The sequence below is a fragment of the Pygocentrus nattereri genome, chromosome 11, assembly GCF_015220715.1.
Source record: "Pygocentrus nattereri isolate fPygNat1 chromosome 11, fPygNat1.pri, whole genome shotgun sequence".
Classification (NCBI taxonomy): domain Eukaryota; kingdom Metazoa; phylum Chordata; class Actinopteri; order Characiformes; family Serrasalmidae; genus Pygocentrus; species Pygocentrus nattereri.
This window is the reverse complement of record NC_051221.1, coordinates 4275549-4290112: the sequence shown is the minus strand read 5'-3', so window position 1 is coordinate 4290112 and position 14564 is coordinate 4275549. Positions and strand designations below refer to the sequence as shown.

The 14564-nt window shown below is 44.1% G+C and overlaps 2 protein-coding genes across 3 annotated transcripts in view; both read right to left on the bottom strand.

Annotated features, from left to right (window-relative positions):
* slc44a4 (solute carrier family 44 member 4) overlaps positions 1-8354 on the bottom strand; it is a 41117-nt gene extending 32763 nt beyond the window's left edge. For both annotated transcript variants that reach the window (XM_037542996.1, XM_037542997.1), the window contains exon 1: positions 8177-8354. In XM_037542996.1, the coding sequence (XP_037398893.1) occupies positions 8177-8213 (37 nt within the window). In that variant the 5' untranslated portion in view covers positions 8214-8354. The remainder of the gene's footprint in view (positions 1-8176) is intronic.
* Positions 8355-9929: 1575 nt separating this feature from the next.
* Positions 9930-14564, bottom strand: part of ehmt2 (euchromatic histone-lysine N-methyltransferase 2) — a 36973-nt gene continuing 32338 nt past the window's right edge. The window contains exons 26-28 of the mRNA XM_037542838.1: positions 14387-14465; positions 13929-14104; positions 9930-12739 (exon numbers count right to left, since the gene is read on the bottom strand). Of these exons, the coding sequence (XP_037398735.1) occupies positions 12559-12739; positions 13929-14104; positions 14387-14465 (436 nt within the window). The 3' untranslated portion in view covers positions 9930-12558. The remainder of the gene's footprint in view (positions 12740-13928; positions 14105-14386; positions 14466-14564) is intronic.

The window sequence follows — 14564 nt, the reverse complement described above, 5'->3', positions numbered from 1 at the left end:
GATATTGTTGTCTATTATTAGCTTCCAGCTCCATTAAAGCGGAATCAGTCGTCTGAAACACTGTCCGTCCCATCAGCGCAGGGATTCTCTGAATGTGGGACTACAGTGATTTATCATGTTTACCAAACGAGTCGTTATGAGAGATCAGATCTACGGGCAGCCCTCAGTACTGGAGACCCACATTCATACGGTGTCTAATCAGACTCACCTGCCTAGAGCATCTGTACATTCCAGAGAGTTTACATCTGCTACACACCCCAAAAACACAGTCTAGAGCATAGTCCAGAGCATAGTCTAGTGCATCTGTACATTCCAGAGAGTTTACATCTGCTACACACCCCAAAAACACAGTCTAGAGCATAGTCCAGAGCATCTGTACATTCCAGAGAGCTTACGTTTGCTACATGCCCCAAAAACACAGTCTAGAACATAGTCCAGAGCATAGTCTAGAGCATCTGTACATTCCAGAGAGTTTACGTTTGCTATATGTCCCAAAAACACAGTCTAGAACATAGTCCAGCGCAGTCTAGAGCATCTGTATGTTCCAGAGAGTTTACGTCTGCTACACACCCCAAAAACACAGTCTAGAATATAGTCTAGAGCATAGTCTAGAGCATCTGTACATTCCAGAGAGTTCACATCCGCTACACAAAAACACAGTCTAGAACATAGTCCAGAGCATAGTCTAGAGCATCTGTACATTCCAGAGAGTTTACGTTTGCTATATGCCCCAAAAACACAGTCTAGAACATAGTCCAGCGCACAGTCTAGAGCATCTGTACGTTCCAGAGAGTTTACGTCTGCTACACACCCCAAAAACACAGTCTAGAACATAGTCCAGAGCATAGTCTAGTGCATCTGTACATTCCAGAGAGTTTACATCTGCTACACACCCCAAAAACACAGTCTAGAGCATAGTCCAGAGCATCTGTACATTCCAGAGAGTTTACGTTTGCTACATGCCCCAGAAACACAGTCTAGAACATAGTCCAGAGCATAGTCTAGAGCATCTGTACATTCCAGAGAGTTTACGTTTGCTATATGCCCCAAAAACACAGTCTAGAACATAGTCCAGCGCACAGTCTAGAGCATCTGTACGTTCCAGAGAGTTTACGTTTGCTACATGCCCCAAAAACACAGTCTAGAATATAGTCTAGAGCATCTGTACATTCCAGAGAGTTCACATCCGCTACACAAAAACACAGTCTAGAACATAGTCCAGAGCATAGTCTAGAGCATCTGTACATTCCAGAGAGTTTACGTTTGCTATATGCCCCAAAAACACAGTCTAGAACATAGTCCAGCGCACAGTCTAGAGCATCTGTACGTTCCAGAGAGTTTACGTCTGCTACACACCCCAAAAACACAGTCTAGAACATAGTCCAGAGCATAGTCTAGAGCATCTGTACATTCCAGAGAGTTTACGTTTGCTATATGCCCCAAAAACACAGTCTAGAACATAGTCCAGCGCACAGTCTAGAGCATCTGTACGTTCCAGAGAGTTTACGTCTGCTACACACCCCAAAAACACAGTCTAGAATATAGTCTAGAGCATAGTCTAGAGCATCTGTACATTCCAGAGAGTTCACATCCGCTACACAAAAACACAGTCTAGAACTTAGTCCAGCGCACAGTCTAGAGCATCTGTACATTCCAGAGAGTTTATGTCTGCTACACACCCCAAAAACACAGTCTAGAACATAGTCTAGAGCATCTGTACATTCCAGAGTTCACATCCGCTACACATCCCAAAGCCACAGGCTAGAACCTTTTTACATCAGAAACACAGTCTAGAGCATGTGCATGTTCCAGAGTTTAGAACCTTTACACATCAACACAGTCTAGAATCTTTACATATCCCCAAAAAATAGACTAGAGTCTGAGCACATTGCAGAGAGTCTAGAATCTTTATACATCCTAAACACTTAATCTGGAGCATGTGTACATTCCAGAGTCTAGGTCCTCTACACACCCTAAACAAAGTCTAGAACCTTTACATATCGCAAAGACACAGTCTTGAGTAGGCTTTCAGGCCATGCGTAGAATCCTGAACATTAGCTTCAGTCAATCAGTCAGAGGCCCGTTTATCTTCTGTTACTCAGTTAGCCAGCATTCCACTAGAACAGTTTAGCCGGAAATTGAGTGGCCTTTGGCTTTATTCCCAGGACAGCACAGTCATTAACACTGCCTGGCTAAATGAACCTGGACAGGCTTTTAATAGAGCAACTTACTGGAAACCAACAATATAAACATGCGCACCTGTGTTAAAAGATATGTGTGCCCAAACTTTTGACAGTTGCTGTATAGGCTGCTATTGTGGGAGCCACCAACATATAAAGGTCAGGGACTTTACAATCAGCAATGAAAGGCAACAATGGTGACTTTGGTCAGCACCAATGAAAACCACACCCTCAAACTGGCCATGTTACAGTAAGCCTTCCTCGTTAGGGCCCTGTTTCAGCTCCTGATAAACATTAGCTCAGGAGTCTCCACTCGGAACGCTGAGGACTGCTTTTCATAAGCCATAAAACACACAAACACACACACGGAAACAAAAGTTCCCACCTAGTCACACAGCAGGAACACCTTCAGGCTACACATGCGCATCAGGAACACAGGAGGGAAAACATGATGTGGGAATTATATACAGAACTGCAGTGTCGACACTTTTAACTGGGGGGGGGGGGGGGGGGGGAGTCACATGCTTTAACAGGAATGTGAGAAAAACAGTCTAGAGTCCTTACCTGTTCCAAAAAGAGAGTCCAGAACCATTATACATCCAAAACACACAGTCTAGACCCATTACCTGTCCCAAAGAGAGTCCAGAACCATTATGCATCCCAAACAAACACAGTCTAGACCCATTACCTGTCCCAAAGAGAGTCCAGAACCATTATACATCCCAAACAAACACAGTCTAGACCCATTACCTGTCCCAAAGAGAGTCCAGAACCATTATACATCCCAAACAAACACAGTCTAGACCCATTACCTGTCCCAAAGAGAGTCCAGAACCATTATGCATCCCAAACAAACACAGTCTAGACCCATTACCTGTCCCAAAGAGAGTCCAGAACCATTATGCATCCCAAACAAACACAGTCTAGACCCATTACCTGTCCCAAAGAGAGTCCAGAACCATTATACATCCCAAACAAACACAGTCTAGACCCATTACCTGTCCCAAAGAGAGTCCAGAACCATTATACATCCCAAACAAACACAGTCTAGACCCATTACCTGTCCCAAAGAGAGTCCAGAACCATTATGCATCCCCAACAAACACAGTCTAGACCCATTACCTATTCCAAAGAGAGTCCAGAACCATAATACATCCCAAACACACAGTCTAGAGCCATTACCTATCCCAAAGAGAGTCCAGAACCATAATACATCCCAAACACACAGTCTAGACCCATTACCTGTCCCAAAGAGAGTCCAGAACCACTATACATCCCAAACAGTCTAGACCCATTACCTGTCCCAAAGAGATTCCAGAACCATTATACATCCCAAACAAATACAGTCTAGAGCCATTACCTGTCCCAAAGAGAGTCCAGAACCATTATACATCCCAAACACACACAGTCTAGACCCATTACCTATCCCAAAGAGAGTCCAGAACCATTATACATCCCAAACACACAGTCTAGAGCCATTATCTATCCCAAAGAGAGTCCAGAACCATAATACATCCCAAACACACAGTCTAGAGCCATTACCTGTCCCAAAGAGAGTCCAGAACCATTATACATCCCAAACAGTCTAGACCCATTACCTGTCCCAAAGAGAGTCCAGAACCATTATACATCCCAAACAAACACCGTCTAGACCCATTACCTGTCCCAAAGAGAGTCCAGAACCATTATGCATCCCAAACAAACACAGTCTAGACCCATTACCTGTCCCAAAGAGAGTCCAGAACCATTATACATCCCAAACAAACACAGTCTAGACCCATTACCTGTCCCAAAGAGAGTCCAGAACCATTATGCATCCCCAACAAACACAGTCTAGACCCATTACCTATTCCAAAGAGAGTCCAGAACCATAATACATCCCAAACACACAGTCTAGAGCCATTACCTATCCCAAAGAGAGTCCAGAACCATAATACATCCCAAACACACAGTCTAGACCCATTACCTGTCCCAAAGAGAGTCCAGAACCACTATACATCCCAAACAGTCTAGACCCATTACCTGTCCCAAAGAGATTCCAGAACCATTATACATCCCAAACAAATACAGTCTAGAGCCATTACCTGTCCCAAAGAGAGTACAGAACAATTATACATCCCAAACAAATACAGTCTAGAGCCATTACCTGTCCCAAAGAGAGTACAGAACAATTATACATCCCAAACAAACACAGTCTAGACCCATTACCTGTCCCAAAGAGAGTACAGAACAATTATACATCCCAAACAAACACAGTCTAGACCCATTACCTGTCCCAAAGAGAGTCCAGAACCATTATACATCCCAAACACACAGTCTAGACCCATTACCTATCCCAAAGAGAGTCCAGAACCATTATACATCCCAAACACACAGTCTAGAGCCATTATCTATCCCAAAGAGAGTCCAGAACCATAATACATCCCAAACACACAGTCTAGAGCCATTACCTGTCCCAAAGAGAGTCCAGAACCATTATACATCCCAAACAAACACCGTCTAGACCCATTACCTGTCCCAAAGAGAGTCCAGAACCATTATGCATCCCAAACAAACACAGTCTAGACCCATTACCTGTCCCAAAGAGAGTCCAGAACCATTATACATCCCAAACAAACACAGTCTAGACCCATTACCTGTCCCAAAGAGAGTCCAGAACCATTATGCATCCCCAACAAACACAGTCTAGACCCATTACCTATTCCAAAGAGAGTCCAGAACCATAATACATCCCAAACACACAGTCTAGAGCCATTACCTATCCCAAAGAGAGTCCAGAACCATAATACATCCCAAACACACAGTCTAGACCCATTACCTGTCCCAAAGAGAGTCCAGAACCACTATACATCCCAAACAGTCTAGACCCATTACCTGTCCCAAAGAGATTCCAGAACCATTATACATCCCAAACAAATACAGTCTAGAGCCATTACCTGTCCCAAAGAGAGTACAGAACAATTATACATCCCAAACAAATACAGTCTAGAGCCATTACCTGTCCCAAAGAGAGTACAGAACAATTATACATCCCAAACAAACACAGTCTAGACCCATTACCTGTCCCAAAGAGAGTACAGAACAATTATACATCCCAAACAAACACAGTCTAGACCCATTACCTGTCCCAAAGAGAGTCCAGAACCATTATACATCCCAAACAAACACAGTCTAGACCCATTACCTGTCCCAAAGAGAGTCCAGAACCATTATACATCCCAAACACACACAGTCTAGACCCATTACCTATCCCAAAGAGAGTCCAGAACCATTATACATCCCAAACACACAGTCTAGAGCCATTATCTATCCCAAAGAGAGTCCAGAACCATAATACATCCCAAACACACAGTCTAGAGCCATTACCTGTCCCAAAGAGAGTCCAGAACCATTATACATCCCAAACAGTCTAGACCCATTACCTGTCCCAAAGAGAGTCCAGAACCATTATACATCCCAAACAAACACCGTCTAGACCCATTACCTGTCCCAAAGAGAGTCCAGGACCATTACACATGCCAAACACACAGTCTAGAGCTCTTACCCATCCCAAAGAGTGTCCAGGACCATTATACATCCCAGACACACATAGTCCAGAACCATTATACATCCCAAACACAGTCTAGACCCATTATCCATCCCAAAGAGAGCCCAGAACTATTATTCTACATCCCAAACACACACAGTCTAGAGCTCCTACCCATCCCAAAGAGTGTCCAGGACCATTATACATCCCAAACACACACAGTCTAGAGCTCTACACATTTATAAGAGACTGTCCTTTATATGCTCCAAACACACTTAAAAAAAGATCCTTCAAAAGGTTCCTTAGTAAAGAAAATGGGCCTATACAGAACCATGGACTCTCAGGTTCTTCAGATTGATGAGGAATGTGCTGTAGATGAAAAATTCTATATGGCACCAAATAAGGGTTCTTCTATTGTTACAATGTCAAGCTTGTCTCAAAATAAGAACCTTTTTGGGTGCAACATGGAACCTTTCAGAGAGGTGCTATACAGAACCATCGACAACACATTCCCCATCAATCCAAAGAACGCTTTAACCACGCACGTCCTTTGCGTGTTGATGGTTCTATAGGGAGCCATTTTCTTTACTAAAGAACCCTTGAATATCTAGCCCTTACACAACCTCAAATACACAATGTAGAGCTTCTATGTGCTCAGAGTTTATAGCACAGTTGCTCTTCATTTGATGATTATATTTAACATACTGGAAAAAAACATTGAAAATAATTTTTTTTAAACTTAGAACATCATGGAAAAATGTCAGAAACACGACGGGGGTGTTTTTACTGTATATGAAATCCTGAAAGAGAGACAGTGAAGATGCAGGAAGGAGCAGAGCGCTGGAATCTTGTGCCTCATCTTTATGGCGCTATACAGGGTGCAGCTGCGCTCGGATCACACCTCATCACTGTGTTTTTCCACGGAATGTTGCAGTTACGGGACGGATTACAGGAAATTTCACTTCAGTCTGGCTGTAGAACTTTCTGAGGCAGAGCACGGCCTCTGCACCGGGAGAACGAGGGGAACTAGTGCGTTTCTGAATCACATGCAAAGTAGATCAGAACATCAAGGCTCTGCTGGACCTCACCAGCTTCAGGAAGCAGCCAGGTTTCTTCGGTTTCCACGGCACAGTGACTCAGAGGAGAACGTTTATTACTAAACTCCTGAAGCCACTTTATTAGAAACACCTACTTCCACGCACTGGCCACATATTTACTACTAAACCTTCACAGCCACAGCAGGATAACGAGGATCTGCTCATCACAACCAGGCTAGTGAGGTCTACATCTAGAGCAGTGACATTCCCAGAGACCCACACTCCAGATAACACAGTAACACAGCACCAGCTCGACTGAAACATCTACCTTTAGAAACGCTGGACTGTGCTGTAGTAAGTCCAGCACACAGCTGGACTTTGTGTTTGTCTTCTGAAACAAAGAATGTCTCAAAAATGTACACACTCAAATGGTGGTTCTTCATGGGTTCTTTAGTGAAGAAAATGGTTCTATATGTACTCAAAGCAAAGAGTTCCACATAATAGCAAAAAACAGTAGAGTTCTTTAACTTGTAACAATAGAGAAAAACCCCTGACCGCGCAAAGGGTTCATGGTCCTATATGGAACCACTTTCTTGACTAAAGAACCATCTTTAAGAGTGTAGAACCACTGACAATCAAGGAACCTGTTGCACATTTAAAGGGTTCTTGGCAGAGTTCTTCTACTGTTATGCTATCAAGCTCATCACAATAGGAAAAACTTTTTTGGTGCTATACAGAACCCTTTTGAAAAAGGTTCCATGTAGAACCATCTAGAGCACATTCCCCATCAATCTGAAGATCCATTTAACAATGCAAAATACTTTCATTACTTTGAGCGCTCATGCTTCGATATAGAACCATTTTCTTCACTGAAGAACCCTTAAAGAACCATCATTTTTAGGAGTGCTTCAGTTCTCATGACAAACAAACATGGATAGGAATTAAACTCCATCATCCTCAGCATTCCATATGCGCTCAGAAGACTCGTGTAGGTTCTCTGGTGGTTCTGGATGGTAAATAAAGTGTCTATATGTGTGTTGTAGTCATGGTGACGCCTGGTTCCCATCACCACCGCTGTGAAGAGATCTGAACCCTTTCACTCCAAACCTCTGGATCTCTGTTTACACCTCGGAGAGGGAATTAAGGGGAGATTCATCTCCAAGTGGTTCTGACCTCAGACCTTTCCCTGCGCTCGGCTGACTCCGTCTGGAGAGTGGAGTCAGCGGATTTAAGCTGCTGCCTCCACATCTGAGGACGAATCTGCTGAGACACCGCATGACTCGGTTTTCTGGCTCGAGGCTGAAAACACAACACCTGCTCCGCATCCACGGCAGGAGCGCTACCAGGGAGAGCTCAGCGACGCCGGCCTGGCGACCCGCGCCGAGATCTGACCTGCCTCTGACCAGCTCCCGGCCTTGGACCGCTTCACTCACCGTACTCGGAGCTCGGCTCGTCCTTCTTCTTTCCCATCTCGCGCTGGGGCAGAAAACAAGCTGCCTCTAAAACATCAAACCCTGGGCTGAAACCGCGAAACAGCCCAAACGAGCCGGGCCACTTCACCTGCTCTCTGCCTCAGTTCCTCCTCAAATCTCTTCTCCGTAGCGGTTACCAGGCCAGTGACGTCACCGAGCACCTGCCAGCCGAGGCCGCTCACCTGGCAACCACACCCACATCCACAAACCCGACTCCCCTGCGCCCTCTGCTGGTTATGGCAACCCACTGGCCACTTTATCAGAAACACCCACCTTGTGCTCCCACTCACTGGCCACTTTATTAGAAACACCCACCTTGTGCTTCTACTCACTGGCCACTTTATTAGAAACACTCACCTTGTGCTTCCACTCACTGGCCACTTTATTAGAAACACCCACCTTGTGCTTCCACTGACTGACCACTTTATTAGAAACACCCACCTTGTGCTTCCACTCACTGGCCACTTTATTAGAAACACCTTGTGCTTCCGTTCACTGGCCACTTTATTAGAAACACCCACCTTGTGCTTCCTCTCACTGGCCACTTTATTAGAAACACCCACCTTGTGCTTCCTCTCACTGGCCACTTTATTAGAAACACCCACCTTGTGCTTCCTCTCACCGGCCAGTTTAATAGAAACACCCACCTTGTGCTTCTTCAGTTCTGAGCTATTTTAAGCCTCACTGGTTAAATATTAACACTTCATTATCAGAGATTTTTAGTTGTTTATGATTTAATGAACCTCTGTCTGTTTCTCTAATTCAGTGCATTTCCTTGTTCCTGCTGTACACATAAGCCTGCAATTCTCATATCACCACCAACCCATGGTAAACAAATACTCACTCACTTATGCTTCTTAAAAAGATAAACAATCTCAGGCGGAAATATTTACTGTGTTTACGGTGCTGTAAACCATTCTACTGAAACATGACCGTCCTGTGGCACTCAGTCAACTTCAACTAGAAACAGAAAATTTGTGCTAAGATGTTGCTAGGCCATCTATATGGTACCCCAGGTGGTCTACTAAGCTATTGCTAGGGCACTGCTATGGTATTCCAGGTGGTTGCTAAGGTGTTGCTAGGGCATTGCTACGGTATTCCAGGTGGTTGCTAAGGTGTTGCTAGGGCACTGTAATGGTATTCCAGGTGGTCACTATGGTGATGCTAAAGCATTGCTATGGAATCCCAGCTGATTGCTAAGATGCTGATATGGCAGCCCCAGTGGTTGCTAAGGTGTTGCTAGGCCGTTAATATGGTACCCCAAGCGGTTACTAAGGTGTTGCTAGGGCACTGTTATGATATTCCATGGGGTTGCTAAGGTGTTACTAGGGCATTGCTATGGCATCCCCAGTGGTTGATAAAGTGTTGCTAGGCCATTAACATGGTACCCCAGGTGGTTGCTACGGTGTTGCTAGGGCACTGCAATGGTACTCCAGGTGGTCGCTAAGGTGTTGCTAAAGCATTGCTACGGAATCCTAGCTGATTACTAAGATGCTGATATGGCAGCCCCAGTGGTTGCTAAGGTGTTGCTAGGCCATTAACATGGTACCCCAGGTGGTTGCCAAGGTGCGGCTAGGGCACTGCAATGGTATTCCAGGTGGTCGCTAAGGTGTTGCTAGGACATTGCTACGGTATTCCAGGTGGTGATGATAAGACAATGGTACAAACAGTGTTGAACAGCAATAAGCAAAATAATCAGTAAGAGACGCACCGCTGTATCAAAATCATATTTATTAAAAACTAATAATAATAATGAAAACACAGTCATACTCAACTCATACAACTCAATCTTCATATAAAGAGAAGCAAACACGACGGTCCAAAACGACAGGCTGAACGTTCCTTAAATGAGCTCATGGCACTGATACAGTCTGAAAACAAGTTAGCTCATCTTCTACAGCAGTGGTCACCAACCCTGGCCCTGGAGATCGACCATCCTGCTGAGTCCAGTTCCATCCACAACCTGCCGCACTCAGTCCAGCTGCTCAGCTTCGGCTGGATCAGACGCATTAGTGTGAGGGAAGTGGAGGCAGTTTATAAGATGCAGGTTAAAACTAAACTCTGCAGGACAGCAGATCTCCAGGAGGAGGGCTGGTGACCACTGCTCTGCAGAGAACATGCCTAAAACATGAGCTTTCCTGCTAAATTTAGTGCTCATTTTATATTTATTGGCCAGGTTTAGCATAACGGGAAAAAATAATAAAATCTAAAACAAAGTGTGCCATAACGTTTTGTTCCCCAGTGTGACAGATTCAGTAAATAAACAGTGATTGTGCAGAACGTGCAGAAGTTCTCTGGAGAGAGCACGTTCACTTATTTTCACTCTGAAAACCAACAAAATATACATGTAACCAGGGGTGCACAAACATTTGCAAACGACTGTACATCACGTATTTTGATACTCAGTCATTTCAGAGAGATAAAGCACTTAAGGCTTCTAGAATTTCTGAGAAACGCCACAGCTAGTAGGAGGTGCTGGGAGTGACGCTGTAAGAAACCACTTTTGGTTCCCTAAAGAACCTTTTAAATGGAACAATGCAGCGTTTTTCAATCTCCTCAATCGTGAAGGAGAAAAAGATAAAACCTCCTTTCTCCAAACAGCACAAAATAATCTCAAAAACGACCTACTTGCTGTTCCACTCTTACAACAGAACCAAAAAGTGTTCTTCAGAGTTCTTCCATATAAAAGTTCTAAACTAGTCATAGGTTTTTTCTTAAAAACGTACACATTTAAAACAAACGATTCTTCTTCGATTCTTCTGAAGTAAAAAAGAAATGCATGATTCAAGAGTTCTTTGCATTATGAAAAAGTTCTTCAGATTGACGGAGAACGTGTTGTACATAGAACTTCTCTGATGTTCCATATAGCACCAAAAAAGGCTTGTTTTTTTTTTTTTTTCTGAAACTGTAACAGTAGAAGAACCCGTTCTGGTGCTACACAGCATCCTTTAATCATGGAAAGGGTTCCTCGAGTGTTCGTTGTTCTATATAGAACCATTTTCTTTCATAAAGAACCTTAGAACCCCCTGCAAAAACAGCCTGTTCTGAATTTCTGCGATGTCACAAGTCAACCACACATTTGCATAAACTTCTTCAAACTTAATCAGAATTAAGCAGTTTAGCCCCGCCCACTCACACTGATGTTATTCAGCCCGCACTCTTCTTTGAGTGAGGCAGAGCCAATCAGAACAGAGCATCATTTTTGGTTCTTAAACCTATGTAAATGTTATAAACAGAGAAAAATGTCCGTTATAAAGGTTTTTTGTTGCTCAGGTTCAGTGAATTGGGTTGAAATACAGTAACACGGTAAATATTTACTATATATAGAACTACAGTAAATATAGCCCATAGTAACTGACTGTACAGGTGCAGCAAATAGAGACAGGGACCAAAAGGGGCATTAAAGGGTTCTTTTGGAGAACTGAAAGTGGCTCTGTGGCGTCTCTCTCATGCAGGGTATGGCACTGCATAGTTCTAGTTTTATCATATGTGAAATACGGCAGTGGACAGTCTGGTACAGTGAGATGTAACGTACTGGCCTGTCATTCCTCCAGACGTGTAGAAGAAAATACTTTTTTTTTTTCTCACAGAAATCGGTGAAGTTTTACTTTAATTGTTGACCAGAATTGACTAAATAACAACTGTTGACCCACGTGAGGCACCTTTTCATTCACACTGCAGGCCACTGAGTTCGATCGGACGTACCTGACCACTCCAAACTCGACACGTTAAAGCCTCACTTCAGTCCTTTCTCACTCAAACAGCTTCTGCTTGTGGCCGAGAAGCTCTTATAAAAGCCTCTACAGGTCAATCCAACACCATTAGAGCTCATTTACATATACCACTCCCAAAGGCACAGTAACAGCTCATTTTTAATGCACTGCTTTTGTGATGTCACCAAAAAACACAGCTCATTTACATACCTCCTCCTATTCAGCCTGTAAAAGCTACCACTGATGTTAATAGTGTTTCAGCCTTTTGATTGAGGCACAGCCAATCAGAAAAGTGGACCGCAGTAAAAACAAAAGAAAAATAAAGTATTTTTAGAGATCACTAACCAGCTCCACATGACTTGTGGCTTTAGGCTGGTGCTGTGCTAATTGGTGGTGTTTAAGGTTACATCAGCCTAAAGAACGAAAAACTAAAGAAGTAAACGTCCGACGCCAAATGTGACTCGGCTGATCGGCTACACTAAGCGGGTAAACTGGGACAGTTCAACTGTGGCCAAACTGTCACTTTAACTGTCTGAATTGCTCATGTTCAGCTGTAGAAGGGCTCCGCTCAGGTCGAGTCGACTCTGTAGGGCTGCAGGAGGTTCAGGAGTTTCCAGACTCGCTCAGGGTTTACGAGTTTCCCACAATGCTTAGCGCAGGTTCACTCCCCGACTCTGGACATGTCTCCATGCGGGCCAGCCGGCTCTGCTCCAGTGCGATGGCTTCGGCTGAATGTTTACATTTCTCTGAGCCACACTGACACGTGAAGTATTTACTCTTAATGTCCCAGAATCGATCTCCATAATCAAACCTGACAGACAGAGACAAAGGGAAGAAGAGCAGCAGTGAGACCCTCAATATAGCAGCTGTTAAATTCACAGTTCTACGCGAAACCCTTCATTTATCCAATTTAAGAGTATGTGGACACCGCATACCACTAGTCAGTTCATGAAATGTCTGCCCTGCTAGAACTGCCCTGGACAACTGTAAGTGCTGTGAATGTGAAATGTATGCAAAACAGCTCAGCCATGAAGTGGTAGACTACGCAAACTCAATGAGCAAGACCACCTATTGTGTATCCTCTGTTGTATTACTCACTACCAAACAACATCCGCGCAAGAACTGTTCTTCGGGAGCTTCACAAAATGGGTTTTCACGGCTGAGAAGCTGCACCCAAGTTCACTGTGCAATGCCAAGTGTTGGCTGCAGTGGTGTAAAGCAAGGCCACTCTACTCTGGAGCAGTGGAAACGTTCTCTGGAGTGATGAATCACATTTCTCTATCTGGCAATCTGATGGATGAATCTGGTTTGGTGGAGTTTGGTGGAGGAGGGATGATGGGCTGGGGCTGTTTTGTAGGGGTGGGCCCCTCCGTTCCAGTGAAGGGTGATGCTGATGCTATAGCACAAAGACATTTTACACAGTTAAACACTTCCAGCTTTGTGAGCAGGTTTAACCTGCTCTATTAAACAGTGAGCAGGTTTAATCCGCTCTATTAAACAGGTGTTCAGGTTCAAGCTGCTCTATTAAACAGGTGTTCAGGTTTAAGCTGCTCTATTTGTGTCAGCAGTTTAGGGAAGAGCCTTTCCTGTTCCAGCGTGACTGAGCCACTGTGTACAAAGCAGCTCCATAAAGACATGGATTGACCAGATTGGTGTGGAGGAACTCCAGTGGCCTGAACAGAGCCCTGATCTCAACCCCACTGACCACCTTTGGGATGAACTAGAACAGAGATTGTGAGTCAGAACCTCTCGTCCAACATCAGTGTCTGACCTCACAAATGCTCTTCTGACTGAAACGTGCACAAATTCCCAGAGACACTCTTCAACATGTAGAAGCTTCCCAAAGGAGTGGAGGCTTTTACAGCTGCAAAGGGGACCAACTCCATATTAATGCCTCTTGTTTTGGAATGGAATGTCCAGAGAGCTCATGTAAGCGTGGCAGTCAGGTGTCCACATACTTTTGAGCACAGTGTACCACTGCTATAAGGGAATCCCATTACCCGAGCTCCTGTCCTGTTAGTATGTCTCTGGAGCTGAAGAAGGCGATGCGGGGGAAGCGCAGGTCCTGATGGAGCATGAACACGCGCACAGGGATGATGTTGGGGTCACACAGATGATTAATAAAGCGACTTATGTTACCATAGTAACGGGCGTCGATGCAGTACACCTCACCATCCTGCAAAGGAAGACAGAAAAACAGAAAGAATAAGTCTGTTGATGTACTCTATTAAACAGGTGTTCCGGTTTAATCCGCTCTATTAAACAGGTGTTCCGGTTTAATCCGCTCTATTAAACAGGTGTTCAGGTTTAATCCGCTCTATTAAACAGTTGTTCAGGTATAATCCGCTCTATTAAACAGGTGTTCAGGTTTAATCCGCTCTATCAAACAGTGAGCAGGTTTAACCTGCTCTATTAAACAGGTGTTCAGGTTTAAGCTGCAGTGTTAATCAGGTGTTACCTTGTTGTCCAGATCAAACAGATATGAATCGTCTTCTCTCACATCAGCTTCTGCATCAGAGATCAGCTCTCCGACATACCTGTACAAATACATACAGTATTAGAACAAAAACAATGAACTGAAAAATTAGTCAAGAAAGGAGAACTAGAGCAGGTGAATTAGGCCAAGAGAACCATTC